The 12,703-nt window shown below is 38.8% G+C and overlaps 1 protein-coding gene across 5 annotated transcripts in view; it reads left to right on the forward strand.

Moving 5' to 3' along the window:
• Window positions 1-12,703, forward strand: part of TMEM266 (transmembrane protein 266) — a 78,378-nt gene that overhangs the window by 30,705 nt on the left and 34,970 nt on the right. For 4 of the 5 annotated variants that reach the window (XM_038185055.2, XM_072043468.1, XM_072043469.1 and 1 more), the window contains 2 exons: window positions 7,891-8,045; window positions 12,580-12,653. In XM_038185055.2, coding sequence (XP_038040983.1) covers window positions 7,891-8,045; window positions 12,580-12,653 — 229 coding nt within the window. The remainder of the gene's footprint in view (window positions 1-7,890; window positions 8,046-12,579; window positions 12,654-12,703) is intronic. The other variant, XM_072043471.1, reaches the window with a different exon arrangement.

Here is a 12,703-nt window from a genome sequence, read left to right on the forward strand (position 1 = left end):
AAATTCAGTTTACAACTATGATCCATGCACTAAGCAACAAAGAAAGGACTGCAGATTTTATGACACAAAGTCAATCCCTGAAATACACCTGTAAGTAGTAAAAGTGTAACTATTAGGCAGGAAAAAAACTTTCTCTGGCTGGCATTGCCCTCCTCTCAGTCAGAAGCAGTGAGCTGCCTGTGGTCTCTGCACGCTGCAGTGTGGGGTAGGGGGGCTGCTGCATCTGCCTTGCTTCCTAGCTGCAGCAAGGCTGCTGTGCCCCGCATTAATGCAACCGGGGTTCTGCCTTTTCAGGAAAAGCACGTGTTCTGATGAATGCCAGCAGTCCGTAACTAAAACACTTTTAATTTTATGTGACTGTAATGATTTGTGTTTACAAAGGTCTGTCTCCTCCATGCAGCAGAGCCCTGTGAATAAATAGTAGCCTGGTTCTCAGAACCGATATGAGAATGATGTTTGTTACTCATTAGTCCTGCTTACCTGCCTTGCAGATAACTCATTTAACTGTCCTTAGATACTGCTGCTCTGTGATATGCTCCATGATTAACTCCAAAACTGTGCCTTGGGTGCCCAGACCACCATTCATTTCTAACATATCTGCAACAGATTAGATGATATGTGTATACCAAAAGCAGAATTTCTTTGTGTCTGTGAATTTAATGGAGAGTCTATGTCTGCACTGAGCTCAGTTTGCGTGAAAAGAGCATAATCACCCAGAAAGCTAAGGAACTTTTTCAATGTTATTAACTCTAAGTGCCACTCTTAATTTCTTTGTTGTCAAGTGTTCTGTCCTCCAAAAAAAATACTTTCCTCTGTTTCTGCATCAATGGCCAATAAAAACAATGGAGAACAGTTTGGAAATTGTCTACATGTAGATTGTGGTATGCGCTAGCTTTTCTTCTCGTATTTTCTTTAAACGCCAGTTAGGAGGTATCATTCATAATAACCTATAAAAGAATTTACAGTCAGTTGTGTGATAGACTGTACTGTTGGTGAAGTAATAAGCAGTTAGGCAGTGAGCCTCTCTCAGTAACGATCTGTGTTTGGTTCTGGTTGGGAAGCAAGGGGAGGGAGGTACACCAATTTTCAATTACACTGTATTTGTTTTGGGTTGCAGTTCCTGAGTTTCTGTATGCTAAACAACTTTGAAATGTGAAGATGCTTTCAAATGTGGTGTTTTACATCAACAGCTGTAAAGGTTTGGAGTTGACACAGTTAATATGATTCACTTGACATTAACATCATGCCATTGTAATTTAATCATTTATGATCATGTCTTAGGGTTGTTTGGTCCCAGCTTTCTTTTCCTTCCCAGAAAGTGAAGGAAACAGTTGGAATAGCTGGGAAAATAAATGATGTGTGAAGGGATAGAGAGAGAAATAAGAAAGAAGGAAAACCAAAACTGACCAGAGAACACAGAGATGCACAGTTTCAAAAGTTAACACGGGAAAGATTCCTGCAAGCTTATCATTTCAAATTGGTAGAAAGCTGTCCTTGATGAATCTGTTCACCCATTCTGGGAAAAAAGAACGTCTGTTCCTTTGATCTATCTTCTGTAATTGCATCCAGTGTATGCCATTATTTCTGGTTTTCATATTCACGCTTTAGTTTTTATTTTGATCTCTTTGAGGGTTTTTACTTATATTTTCTGCAAGGCTTACAGGTGTTTTAACCAATTGAACTCAAATGGATTAAGTTCCTATGTTTCCTTTGTTTTCTGCTTTTCTTGTCTTCATCTGGAAGCATACTTAAAGTACAGTCCCTTTTCTGAAAGGTTCTTTGCACCTCATGAAGACCCTGGAGCACACCATATCGATACGTGGTGAATAATCAGGTCCAAGCTAGAGATAAGGTGCAAGGGTTTTGGATGGCAGAACCATTTCCTATAGTGAACAAGCTCCTTGTATTTACAAAAGCAGCTTCTTTAAACTTATTTTACATGCTGTAGTGCTGATTTGTCCTCTATGTGGTACTGTATCACTGCTGCTGCACACAGGTGCTCTGGTCCAAAATCAAGACCTGCACTGCAGCACAAAGTGAGCATTTGGTGCTACAGAGTTTGAGAGGTGCCCAGCTCTTCACTAGAGCATGCATGAAATGTTGGGCTGTGTTAAAGGATGTTCAGTGATTTAGAAACTTCCTTTTCTTCTACAGATCCTTTTAAGCATTTATATTTGTAAAGGTTGTTGTCTTCAATAGCTTGTTACTGTGTTTATCCTAGTACCTAAAGCCTTTGACTCTGTTCCCCTAATGTCGTTCATCAGTAATGCCAATTGATAGAAGGAATGCCTATTATAAATAAATGTATCTAGCTTAGTGGTTTGCAAACTTTTTAGGGTTGTCAATTTTTTTTTATTTTTTTTCCCAACAGAACTTACTTTTTCTAGGTACTTTTTGTGGATAGAAATGTAGTAGATGTAGCCCACAGACCACTGTTTGCAAAAGACTTTTGGAGAGTGGAAGTGATGTGGATTTGACTTATCTGGTTTACAACTGGGAATGATTGTCTAACTTGAAGAGGATGTGGCTTGGTGTAACAACTGAAAGATGGATGAGCAATTGGATAAGGGAGAAATGTGGAAAAGAGGACTATTAGTCTAGAAGGAGAGCTAAGTGCTGAGCAGCAGTGTAAAAACAAACCAAGTGTTAGAATTTGTAAGGAAAGGAGTAGAGAGTAAAACAGTACATCATTGTGGATCTCTATAAATCCAAGCTTTGCCCACATCTTGAACGTGAGTGTGTAGTTCTGGTCCCTGTCAAAAAGGACATGGTAGATAAAAAAAAAAAAAAAAAAAAAAAAAAAAAACTGGAAAAGATTTAAAGGAAAACAGTGATCCAAGATGTAGAACAACTTCGGTTGGAGAAATGACTCCATAAGCTAGGGCTCTTCAGTCTGGAAAAGCCCTAGATAGAGCAGGTAGATGTGAGGTTTGACTGAGATTGTGGAATTGGTGACACAGACTTTAAAGTGTGACAGCCCCTCCCTCAATCCAAGTGCCAGGGTACTTTACTGGAGTAAGGTGCTTTTGAAAACAAACAAAAAGGTGGTTGGTACTTTACCTAGGGGGCAGTAGATGTGTGGAAATACTTGTTAAAGGATCTGTGGCTTCTAATAGCTTATGTGACCGTAGGGAGAGTTTGGACAAGTCTGTGGAAAAGGAATTCAGTGAAGGTTACTAAGTAGAGGCCTAGAAACCACATCTGGCTCAGTAAGTCCTCCAGCTGAGAATAGTTGGATGCTGGGAGAGCTTGAACAGGAAGTATATCTATTTGCCTTGTTCGTGTTTATCTTGAGACATCTGCTCCAGGCCTCTACTGGAGACAGGACATCAAACCTCTCTTCTGATCTCATGTGGCTGTTCTTGTGCTTCTTAAAGGTTGGTTTTAAGTCTGATGTTAATATTTCAGTAAAGAACTTTAGCATAAAACAAAGCCTAATAAGCAATTTTCTAATGAGAGGAGTAATCATGGGATGCCTGTGAGCAAATGGTGTCATATGTATCTATGAAGGAGGCAGAAACAAGCCTAGGAGCATCAAGTAAGATACTTCAGGGAGAGCTGGGAAGCATTCATGTAATTAAACCTATTCCAGAGTATTATGTACCACTCATCTTGTCTGTATTCTCACAAGGGCAGTCAGAAAAACTGAGTGTCTGTGTTACAAAAAGCACACACTTCTTTGACTAAAGTAAATGAGGAGATGTCACTGCTGTATATAAATGCACTGCAGACAAAATGCCAGCAAGGGAAAAGAGCTAACTGTCCTAAAGTACAAGACTGGCACGAGAACAGATATGTATAAACTGGCCATGGGTGAGTTTAGGTTGAAGGCTGGAGGAATCTTTCTGGAGTTGCTCAAGGCCTCCAGCTGCTATTTGCGGCCTCCTGTGAGGCTCTGCTGTCTGTTTTGTCTCAGCCAGATTTTGTGTTGTTATTTAACCTTTCTGTGTTTCACTTACTTCCTGACCATGGCCTTTCTGCTCCTACAGATAGTGATTTGGATCTCATCCATCCTTCTGTTTTCTAACCATATCTGTCTTGTGAGATGCAAACACTTGCTGCTGAGCCAAAAAAAAAAGGCAGGGTAAGGTATAATACAGATTTGGGGGGATTTATTTCCAAGACCAGAAAATAGAAACAGTGACAGCTGTTAACAGCTTGAACAAATTGTTTGTAGTGGTTCCTTACCAAAGAAATGTGTTAAACCTTTCCCAGTTTTGCCTTATGTTCTTTTCTCCAAGCTGTTTATTAAGAATACTAGCAGTGATGGTGACAGATTGGTTTTCCACAAAGCCATGTGTTGAAAGTATCTTTAAAAAGAATTACCCCTGGTAAAATTCCACTACATATTTAAATTTCCCATAACAAAACTTTAGTCATCAACTGAGATATTCCAATTCTAGTGCATTTATTTACTTCACCCAGGTATTGCAAGACAGGTGAATGATGCTCCTACTATATAGAGTAGCTGAGATACCTGAAGAACCTGACTGAAGTCATGCAGTAATGTTGTCCCAAGTGACATTTTACGTGTATCTTAAACAGTGCCTGGCATCAACAGGCAACACAGTCAGGACACTAACAGAAGCTGTATTTGTCCTCTGAACAAAATAACAGTTTTGTTGTTGTTGTTGTTGTTTTTTAACATATAGAAACCATATGGTTTCTCTATAATCTCTAGATAAATTTATGAGCTGTATAATTTAACTTTTATTATTCTGGAATATATTTGTGGCTGAATTTCTAGTGTAAACTCTAAACTTAGCATTGCTCCGTAGTATTAGAGGAGAAATGGCCAGGATTTGGAATGTAAATTTAAACCTACTCTAATTCTGGTATGGATTTGTTTTCCTCAAATACCAGATTCCTTATCCGCTGGCTAGACAAACCTTATACATCAGGAGAAAGAGATACTCTAGTAAGACAGGCTAAAGAGTTAAAGGAGATGAAAAGATCTTTATACTAGGATCCAGTGTGGTTTGTGTGTCACTAGGTTTATCTAAGATACATTTCTAGCACAGTTCCTTTTATTATTTATATCTCTTCTTTACAGGAGGTAAGAAGAAGAAGAAGAAAAAAAACAAAAACTAGGCAAGATCACTCCATTATACAATTGTGTAGAAGTAGCAGGAGCAATGAGCTATCCTTCCAGCACCCAGCAAAAAAAAACACGCAGTGCTCCTTTTTTAGAGCACGATGTAATCATCTGTGTCAGTGGATTTAGAGGACTTGGAGGAGATCTGTGAAGAGCTTGTTTGCTAGGCAGTGATGTGAAGGTGCTAATGTCCATTCACAGGACAAGCTTTAAATAAATGTACCTTGGTGTAGTGAATTAAAATATGAAACTGGAGGTGGTTTTCTAGGGCTTAATTTTCAAACATTTTTGCATCTTTGAAATCAAATTATATATTTTGTGAGTGATATGTAGGTGTAAGCATGCAGGTGATCTGCACTTGGTCTCTTAAAATTGTTGCTTTTTCAGTCATAAGCTGATAGTTTCATTCAGAAGTTTTTTGGAATTGGTGGGATACTGCTGCTACACAGACAGAGGAGTAACTCTGCATTCCGTAGCAGTTCTAGGAGTAACGATGAGCTTGAACAAAGATTATCATGGCTGCATGTAAAGCATGCTGAGAATCACAGGTGATTTACTCTTAGTGGTATGTTTGGTGTATTTGCAAATCTTGACTACACGGAGTTTTTAAAGGAATGTTTTTAGGCCCTCTACTGATCATTCTGAGAATAGGACAGAGGAAAAGCTACCCTGCAGTGTTAAAATGCTGGCAAAACAGATCTTTTTGGAAAAGAGAAGATAAATGTAAGAAGGGAATAGGACTAAAAACTTTTCTAATTAAACAGGGCCATTCCCTCACATTATTTTTGGAAATACATCAGAAAACAAACAAACAAAACCCAACAAAAATACCAGCTGCAGTACAGATGGGCTCTCCTGTTTTGAGAGGGAGTCAAATAAAATCCGTTAAAAAATCAAGATTGCATGAAGGCTTTATTCCAGTCTCCATTTTTCCCTTACATTTAAAAAAATACATATTTAAAATCTAGTGCATCTTGTATTTTTTTAGTTCTTTATGATTGTTTTATCTTGCAATATTTTTTTTCTGGCAATGTTTGAGAGAAAAGCAACTTTGAGTACTGCTTCAGGTTAGAACCTTAATGCAATTGAACTAAGGGCAAGTTCCAGATAGTAACACCTGCCAAATCTTCTTGGAGGTTTTGAGAGTCAATTGAGAAGGTCTTTTAAGGGTAGGTAATCAGGCAGCTCTGTGTACAAGTATTTAGCTGATACACTCAGTTCAGAGAAGCTGCTTGAAAGTGCCAAGTCTCCGAGCACTGTTTAGCATCTCTACTTTCTCCCCCATTTTTAAGTGTGGCTATGTCAGGGAATGTTTTGTGATGTTTTTCTGTTTGTTTGTAACAGGAGTTGGTGTATCTAGAGCTATTTATGTGGAATTGCTCAGTATCTTGCATGCCGCTGATTTCTGCATATTGACGTTTTAGTTCAGACAGCGTGGTTACCTCATTACAGCTCGCGTGCTTGCAATTATAGCTGAGCCAGTAATTCACGCCAGCTCTTTATTAGTTAATGCGTGTTTACAGGGCTTTGAAAATAGTGTCAGAACTTCCAGAGCTGGGCCAGTACAAGAACATTACAAAACACTGAGATGAGAAATTATATGATAAATACTATGTCAAAGTTAAGCTATGGGAGAATTTTAAGAGGAAAAAAAGGCAGCAGGATGGGCTTTATGTTTTGGACCTCATATGATTACTAATATGTTTCTGAATTTCTATGATTCCTAATACAAGTGTTTTCAAAAGAAAAAGCAGATTTTTTAATTTTTTTTAACAACCACTTTGAAAAATGTGGATCTGCATTAGCACAGCACTGGTATGACATTTATTGTTTTATCAGCTTCCTTCCAGAGCTCTCATCCTCACAGCTGTAGTCAGCAGGAATTGTTGCAGTTTCTCTCTCTAGAACATGCAAGTTTTCTTGTGAAATTCAGCTACTGGTTTTGGTTGAAGCTGCTGATTCCTAAGTTCTGACAGCCTTGCTGTATCCCATGGGCATATACTGCCAGCTACTAAGGGAAGTGCGAACCAGGAATGAGAGAAGATTTCTGCAAAGGTTAAATGGTTCTAGCAGTTGGCAGTTGGGAATTGCAGTGAATGATCTGCACTCTTAATTGGGCAGTGGTTATTAACTGGTACTAAAACCAACTATCATAGTTTTTGCTACAGATCTAAGCTGGTTCTCATACTAGAACAGGGATAAGATGCAAGACAATAAAATTCAATGCCCAGAAAGCTCTTACGAAGCTTCATTACCTTCGAACCAAATAGCAGAGTCCTGCTATGTCTTGATAACCACAGGTAAATGATTGCAGCATGTATGTCAATATAAAAGTGCATGAAAAATAGTGAGGCAGGAAGAGAAGCATGTATGATAATTAAGGTTGCATTACTCAGTGCCTTGGAAGGCTCTTGAGCACTGATACGCTCAGGAGGGTTGGAGAACCTCATTGAAGTTGCCACACGTGATCCCCAGAGTGAAGTGTTGGCCGTTACAGGTGTGATTAGCCATGCTTATTAAATCAGATGGTGCAGTTGACAGATGTAACCAGGATTTATCAGTGTACCGATTTGGAAAATAGCCCAACCTTAGTAAAGAAACCAAGAAAAGTGCATTTAGCAAACTCTATATACAATATTGATGAGTGTATCCATAACAGCAGAAGTTGTCATTTTGAGTCCACTGCTCATTAGCGCTCTTTCTTTTTCACTTCTTCTTCTTTTCTTTTCCTTTCTTTTCCTTTTTTTCCTGTTTTTTTTTTTTTTTTTTTTTTCCTCTTAATTTTCTTTCCTTAGATCTAACTGGCTAAAACCGTGCTGTGGGAGACGAGCAGCTGTGTGGCAGGTATTTTTGCTCAGTGCAAGTCTCAACAGTTTCCTGGTAGCCTGTGTAGTGTTGGTGGTGATTCTTCTGACTCTGGAACTCCTAATAGATATAAAGCTTCTCCAGTGTGAGTAGGAGGATTATTATTATTTTTTTTTTCATTTTAATGAAATAAAGGCTTAACTTGCTGGGAGGTTTTTAAAGGGTGGGGAAGTTGGTGGGGATTTTTTTTTTCCTACCATGTAAATGATTAGTAGGCTAGGAGAGAACTGTGTTTGTGGAACCCTGGTATAGTGAAGTCAGCCCCTCCCCTATTTTGCTGACCAAATTCAGTATAGGACACATTTTCAGAGGATACAAGCAGACTGTACATGCAGATATCTGCACATATGTCATTAGTACGTGAAAAGGTCTGTCCTTCAGGACAGCCACATTCTGTATGCAAAGAAGAAGGTCATCAGTGTATCGTTAATCTCCCTGCTACTTGTCACATGTATGTGGATGGATACGATGAACTTGCTAGGGTACTCAATGCCATCATATTATTAACTTAATATACTAAGGTGGGTAGGAATTGCAATTAGTTTTCTATTTTATGAACAGAAATGATGTAGATTGGCATTCTACTCTGCTAATATACAGTGAGTCAAATAATAGTTTCAATGGAGTTTTGCTATATCTGAATTCTCTGAACTCACTCTACACAGGTTCCACAGTGCTATTTTTCATGCTGTTGTTTTGCTTCCCGATTCATCTTTTTTTTTTCTTTTACTGCTGTTTTCCTCCATTCCTTTCTTTCTTTTTTTTTTTTTTTTTGCTTTTAAAATACAAACCTGATACGAACACAAATACCAGCTACATTTTTCCCACCACTAATTGTTACAGAGCAGCCTGCCCTACAGTCTCAAATATGTCAAATGGTAATTATGGGGTTCAGACAATCCTATAAATGCAAGAATACACAACATGAGAGTCACAGTCTGGTGTCTTATATGGCAACTTTGAACCGAGCAAGTGAATGTTGAAGTCCTTTTATTTTCATGATTTTTGTGTTGATATTAATGAAATTAGATTTCACTGTAAAAATTTAGGTATTACAGTTGTAATAAGATTAGTTTAAGGGATTTTATTGTTACCTGCAAACATTTTTTTATTAGGCCTATAAGATAAATCAGTGATTAAGCTGCCTTTCCACAACATTGTCCAAACTTTTCCCCAGTCCTCTTACAACCCTGTCTGTCCGTACTACACACAGTGTTATTATGAGCATGGCCACTCCACTCCACTTGTTATTTTCTGCAGTCTCTGGCAGCTTACCATTTTACATGAGGAAACCAAAAATTTGGACAAATCTGTAGCTTCTAAAAAAGTCAGGAATGCTAATGATGGGTGTAAGTCCTTAAAAATTGAATGAAGAACTGTATTAAGCCACCACATTTTTCTGTTCATGTATAGAGTTGTCACTTCCTGCAGAGCTGAAGAGTTTAAAAGCTGTTTCTGTTGATTTGTCTTAGACTTTTAACAGAGTTTTGGAGACTTTCCTCTGGAAGCACCTGCTTTCTTAGCCATTTATTTTGCTTTAGAGAAGGCTGTATTTTAAGGGGCCATTTCTCCTCTTTTTACCTGGTGCATGTGATACTCTTAAAAGCATGCCAGCTTATACCTTGTGCTTGGCCTAGAGATGCTTGGAGAAGCCAGGTGAGTTCATTGTGCAGAGGCTGCCCCTGCCCTGTATGGATTTTCTCAGTACCTGAGAGTGTGTAGCTCTGTGCTGCTACTTGGCATTTTAGCTAATACGTAACCCATCATGCTTCTTGCCTTCGCTAAGCTGAACTCTTTCTGTTTTGTTTTAAACCAGATAAGGGTTGTCTAGGTGGGGCTAACAGAAGTATTGCAGTTGTGTCACAAGGAATGTACATCACTCACGTTAAGCTTTTAATAAGCTGTTAGGACGTAATTACATTTTTCAAACATGCTATTCTAGTTTATAACGATTCCTTATTCTATATGAAATTGAGCAGTGCATTAGGATACGTTAGGGCACATCACTGCCAATTTTGTTTGTAGTAACTGCTGTTCCACATTGTAGATGGCAATTAATTACTGTCTCCTCTTTTTTTTTTTTTAATGAGGGATTTTAATGGGTTTTGGGTTGTATGTTTAAAACTATTGCATGAGAAGTCAGGTTTCTTTGACTGTGACATTTTGAGAGCATCATTTTCCTCTCATACTTTTAGTGCAGTCCTTGGTTGCACCATGCACTTCTCTCAAGCAAAATGTGAAATAAAGCACAACTCCTTGGCTTTTAATGACAGCTCGGAGAGGGCTAAAAAAAAAAAAAAAAGGGTACAAGTAAAACAAACATGGAATGCTGTTCCAGATAAAAGTAGCAGCTGCTGACTAGCTTAGGTGTTTTGCCTCGACCTGAATCCCAGTGAGGTATCCAAGCCACCACAGAGCAGGGATGGGCACCTCTTGCAGAAGAGCCTTCTCCCTTTTTGTAGCCTTTCATTACATTCTTGAAGGGCAGTCTTATGGAAGAGGCAAATGTCCAGTCAGTGTGTGGGCTAGTGATTCAACTCTTGAGCAAACCTTCTGGTTTGGGAGACTTTTTCACATTTACTGTTTACTGGCAATTTGATTGCACACTGTCTGGCACTGGGCCCAGCATTCTCCTCCAGTTACTGCAGCATCAGAAACTGATTTTCTTTCAAGAATCGTTGTCTGCTATATCTTTTTCTGTCCACTAAGGGGCAGCTGGAGCCTTATATGTCAATAGACAACTGTTTGAAAAATAGCTTACAGATGGTTTCCATTTCTTGTTCTTTATGCCACCCTATAAAGACAGTGTCATGGGAAAGGTAAATATATTATATTTTTCCCTGTTGTTTCATCTGTAAGTAGTTCCTCTGCAGCAAACCCTCTCACATCAAGCCCCAGAGGAGCCTCAGTTGTGAGAGCTCCAACAGCAGCCCCTAGCAATGTTTTTTTTGTATCCTGATTTCTTCTTCCATTCTTTCCTGCCCTTTCTCATTTTGATGAGTTTTAATTTTAAAACAAGATGCTTGATTTAATGCATGGCATACATGTTCCTTGGGACTTGGTTAATTCTGCTGCAGAGCTGCATCTCTGTGTGCAGAGTCATCAATTGCCTTCAACTTTTCTGATACACCATAGTTCTTTGAAACTGCAGGACCACACATCAGTCTGCTCAAGGGAGGGTAGACTCACAAATACCCTGAAGTAAAGTGAGGTTTTTCTATTCATTGCCTTAATCGAAACTTGATAGTGTGTGATCTCCAGAGTAAGAGTTGCCAGTCGTGCAGATACTGGACCCTTTCTGCTTTTTGCTTTTTGTCATTAATGAATTTCAGTTGAGCTACCTTGAGAAACCTTCCACATTTCAAGACAGGCACTTAATCCCACAAAGACAATCCTTACCATAGAGCTTCTTAGGTAGTCTTACAGCAAACAAGCAAAGTAAGTTGAATGAAATGAAAGCACAATTTAATGCCAGTGAGTGCCCATGCAAGGCTTTGGTACACTCTCAGTTCATGCTTTTAGTGAGTTCAGGCTAGTGTTCCTCCAGTCAGGTCCTGAAAGGACTTTTTTTTCAGTTGTTCCGCTCTGATAGTGAAATAACTACATCATAGTCAGTGTGCATGAGGAACACCTGTATGGAATGTCTGTGCGCAGTATCCAGCGTTCTCTAAGTTTCCCCTTTAGTTTACTCTTTACAGACTTTGTTTCATGGAGGAGTTTGAAATGAATTGAACAGAAGTGATTTTAATATTTCCTATCTTTCTGAAAAAGATTGTGGAAAAGAAGTTGTATTTTTTAACCAGTTATCTTACCTCGAGTTTTATTTCATTTGCTGTAGCTTTCTCAAGTGCTTGTATACCAACCTACTTAAAGACAAAGCTGCCCCTTTGACAGCCACATTTCCTGAAATACACTCTACAAAAGTAATCACATTTTTATGTTGTACAAGTTAGAATCACTGCTATTTCACAAACTCTAAAAATAATACATTGAGATTTGATCTTCATAACAATTAACAATGACATTCATTCTTTCTGTTGCTGAACTTGCTGCCATATCCGGACAGCTGTGTGGAAGTCCACATAGCTTGGTTATTCATTTAGGTGAAAAGGTTTTTAAAGCCCAGTTTGAGCAGTAGTTTTTAATCACTTGTTCCAGACAATTATTGTTCTTCTGAGCTGAATTGTCAAAGACTGCATATAAGGAATGATGTGGGAATAATGGACCATTGCTTCCTTGCAGAATTCTAACTGAATTTTTAGGTACGTGGGATTTAGTCACACATCTCGTAGTAAAGCAGTGTGTGGAGCAAAAGCACGCAGCAGTGACAGATTGTCAAAGGCCTAATGTGTATGTCATTGCTTACTGGTAATCTGATGTGTACAAGATCCAAGGCAATATTGCTGTGGCTGCTGACGTGCTGGCCTGAATTAGGGTGAGCAGCTGATGGGGCTGGAGTTCTGTGTTCCATTACATCCCATTCCCTTTCTGGCACTTCCATTACGAACTTTAAGAAAGAAAGCTTGACCCACATGTAAGTTGTAGCAGTACTAATGATACTAAACATAAGTTGCGTTCTGCTCCTATAATGATGCCTCATTGTACTGTGTTAATTGCAGTTTCAAGTGCTTCACAGTTTGCAGGAGTAATTCACTGGATCAGCCTAGTCATCCTGTCTGTTTTCTTTTCAGAGGTATGTATGATCAAAGACCTTCATGCACAGAACTGCAAAGTATTTTTATG

The sequence above is a fragment of the Anas platyrhynchos genome, chromosome 11, assembly GCF_047663525.1.
Source record: "Anas platyrhynchos isolate ZD024472 breed Pekin duck chromosome 11, IASCAAS_PekinDuck_T2T, whole genome shotgun sequence".
NCBI classification, from domain to species: domain Eukaryota; kingdom Metazoa; phylum Chordata; class Aves; order Anseriformes; family Anatidae; genus Anas; species Anas platyrhynchos.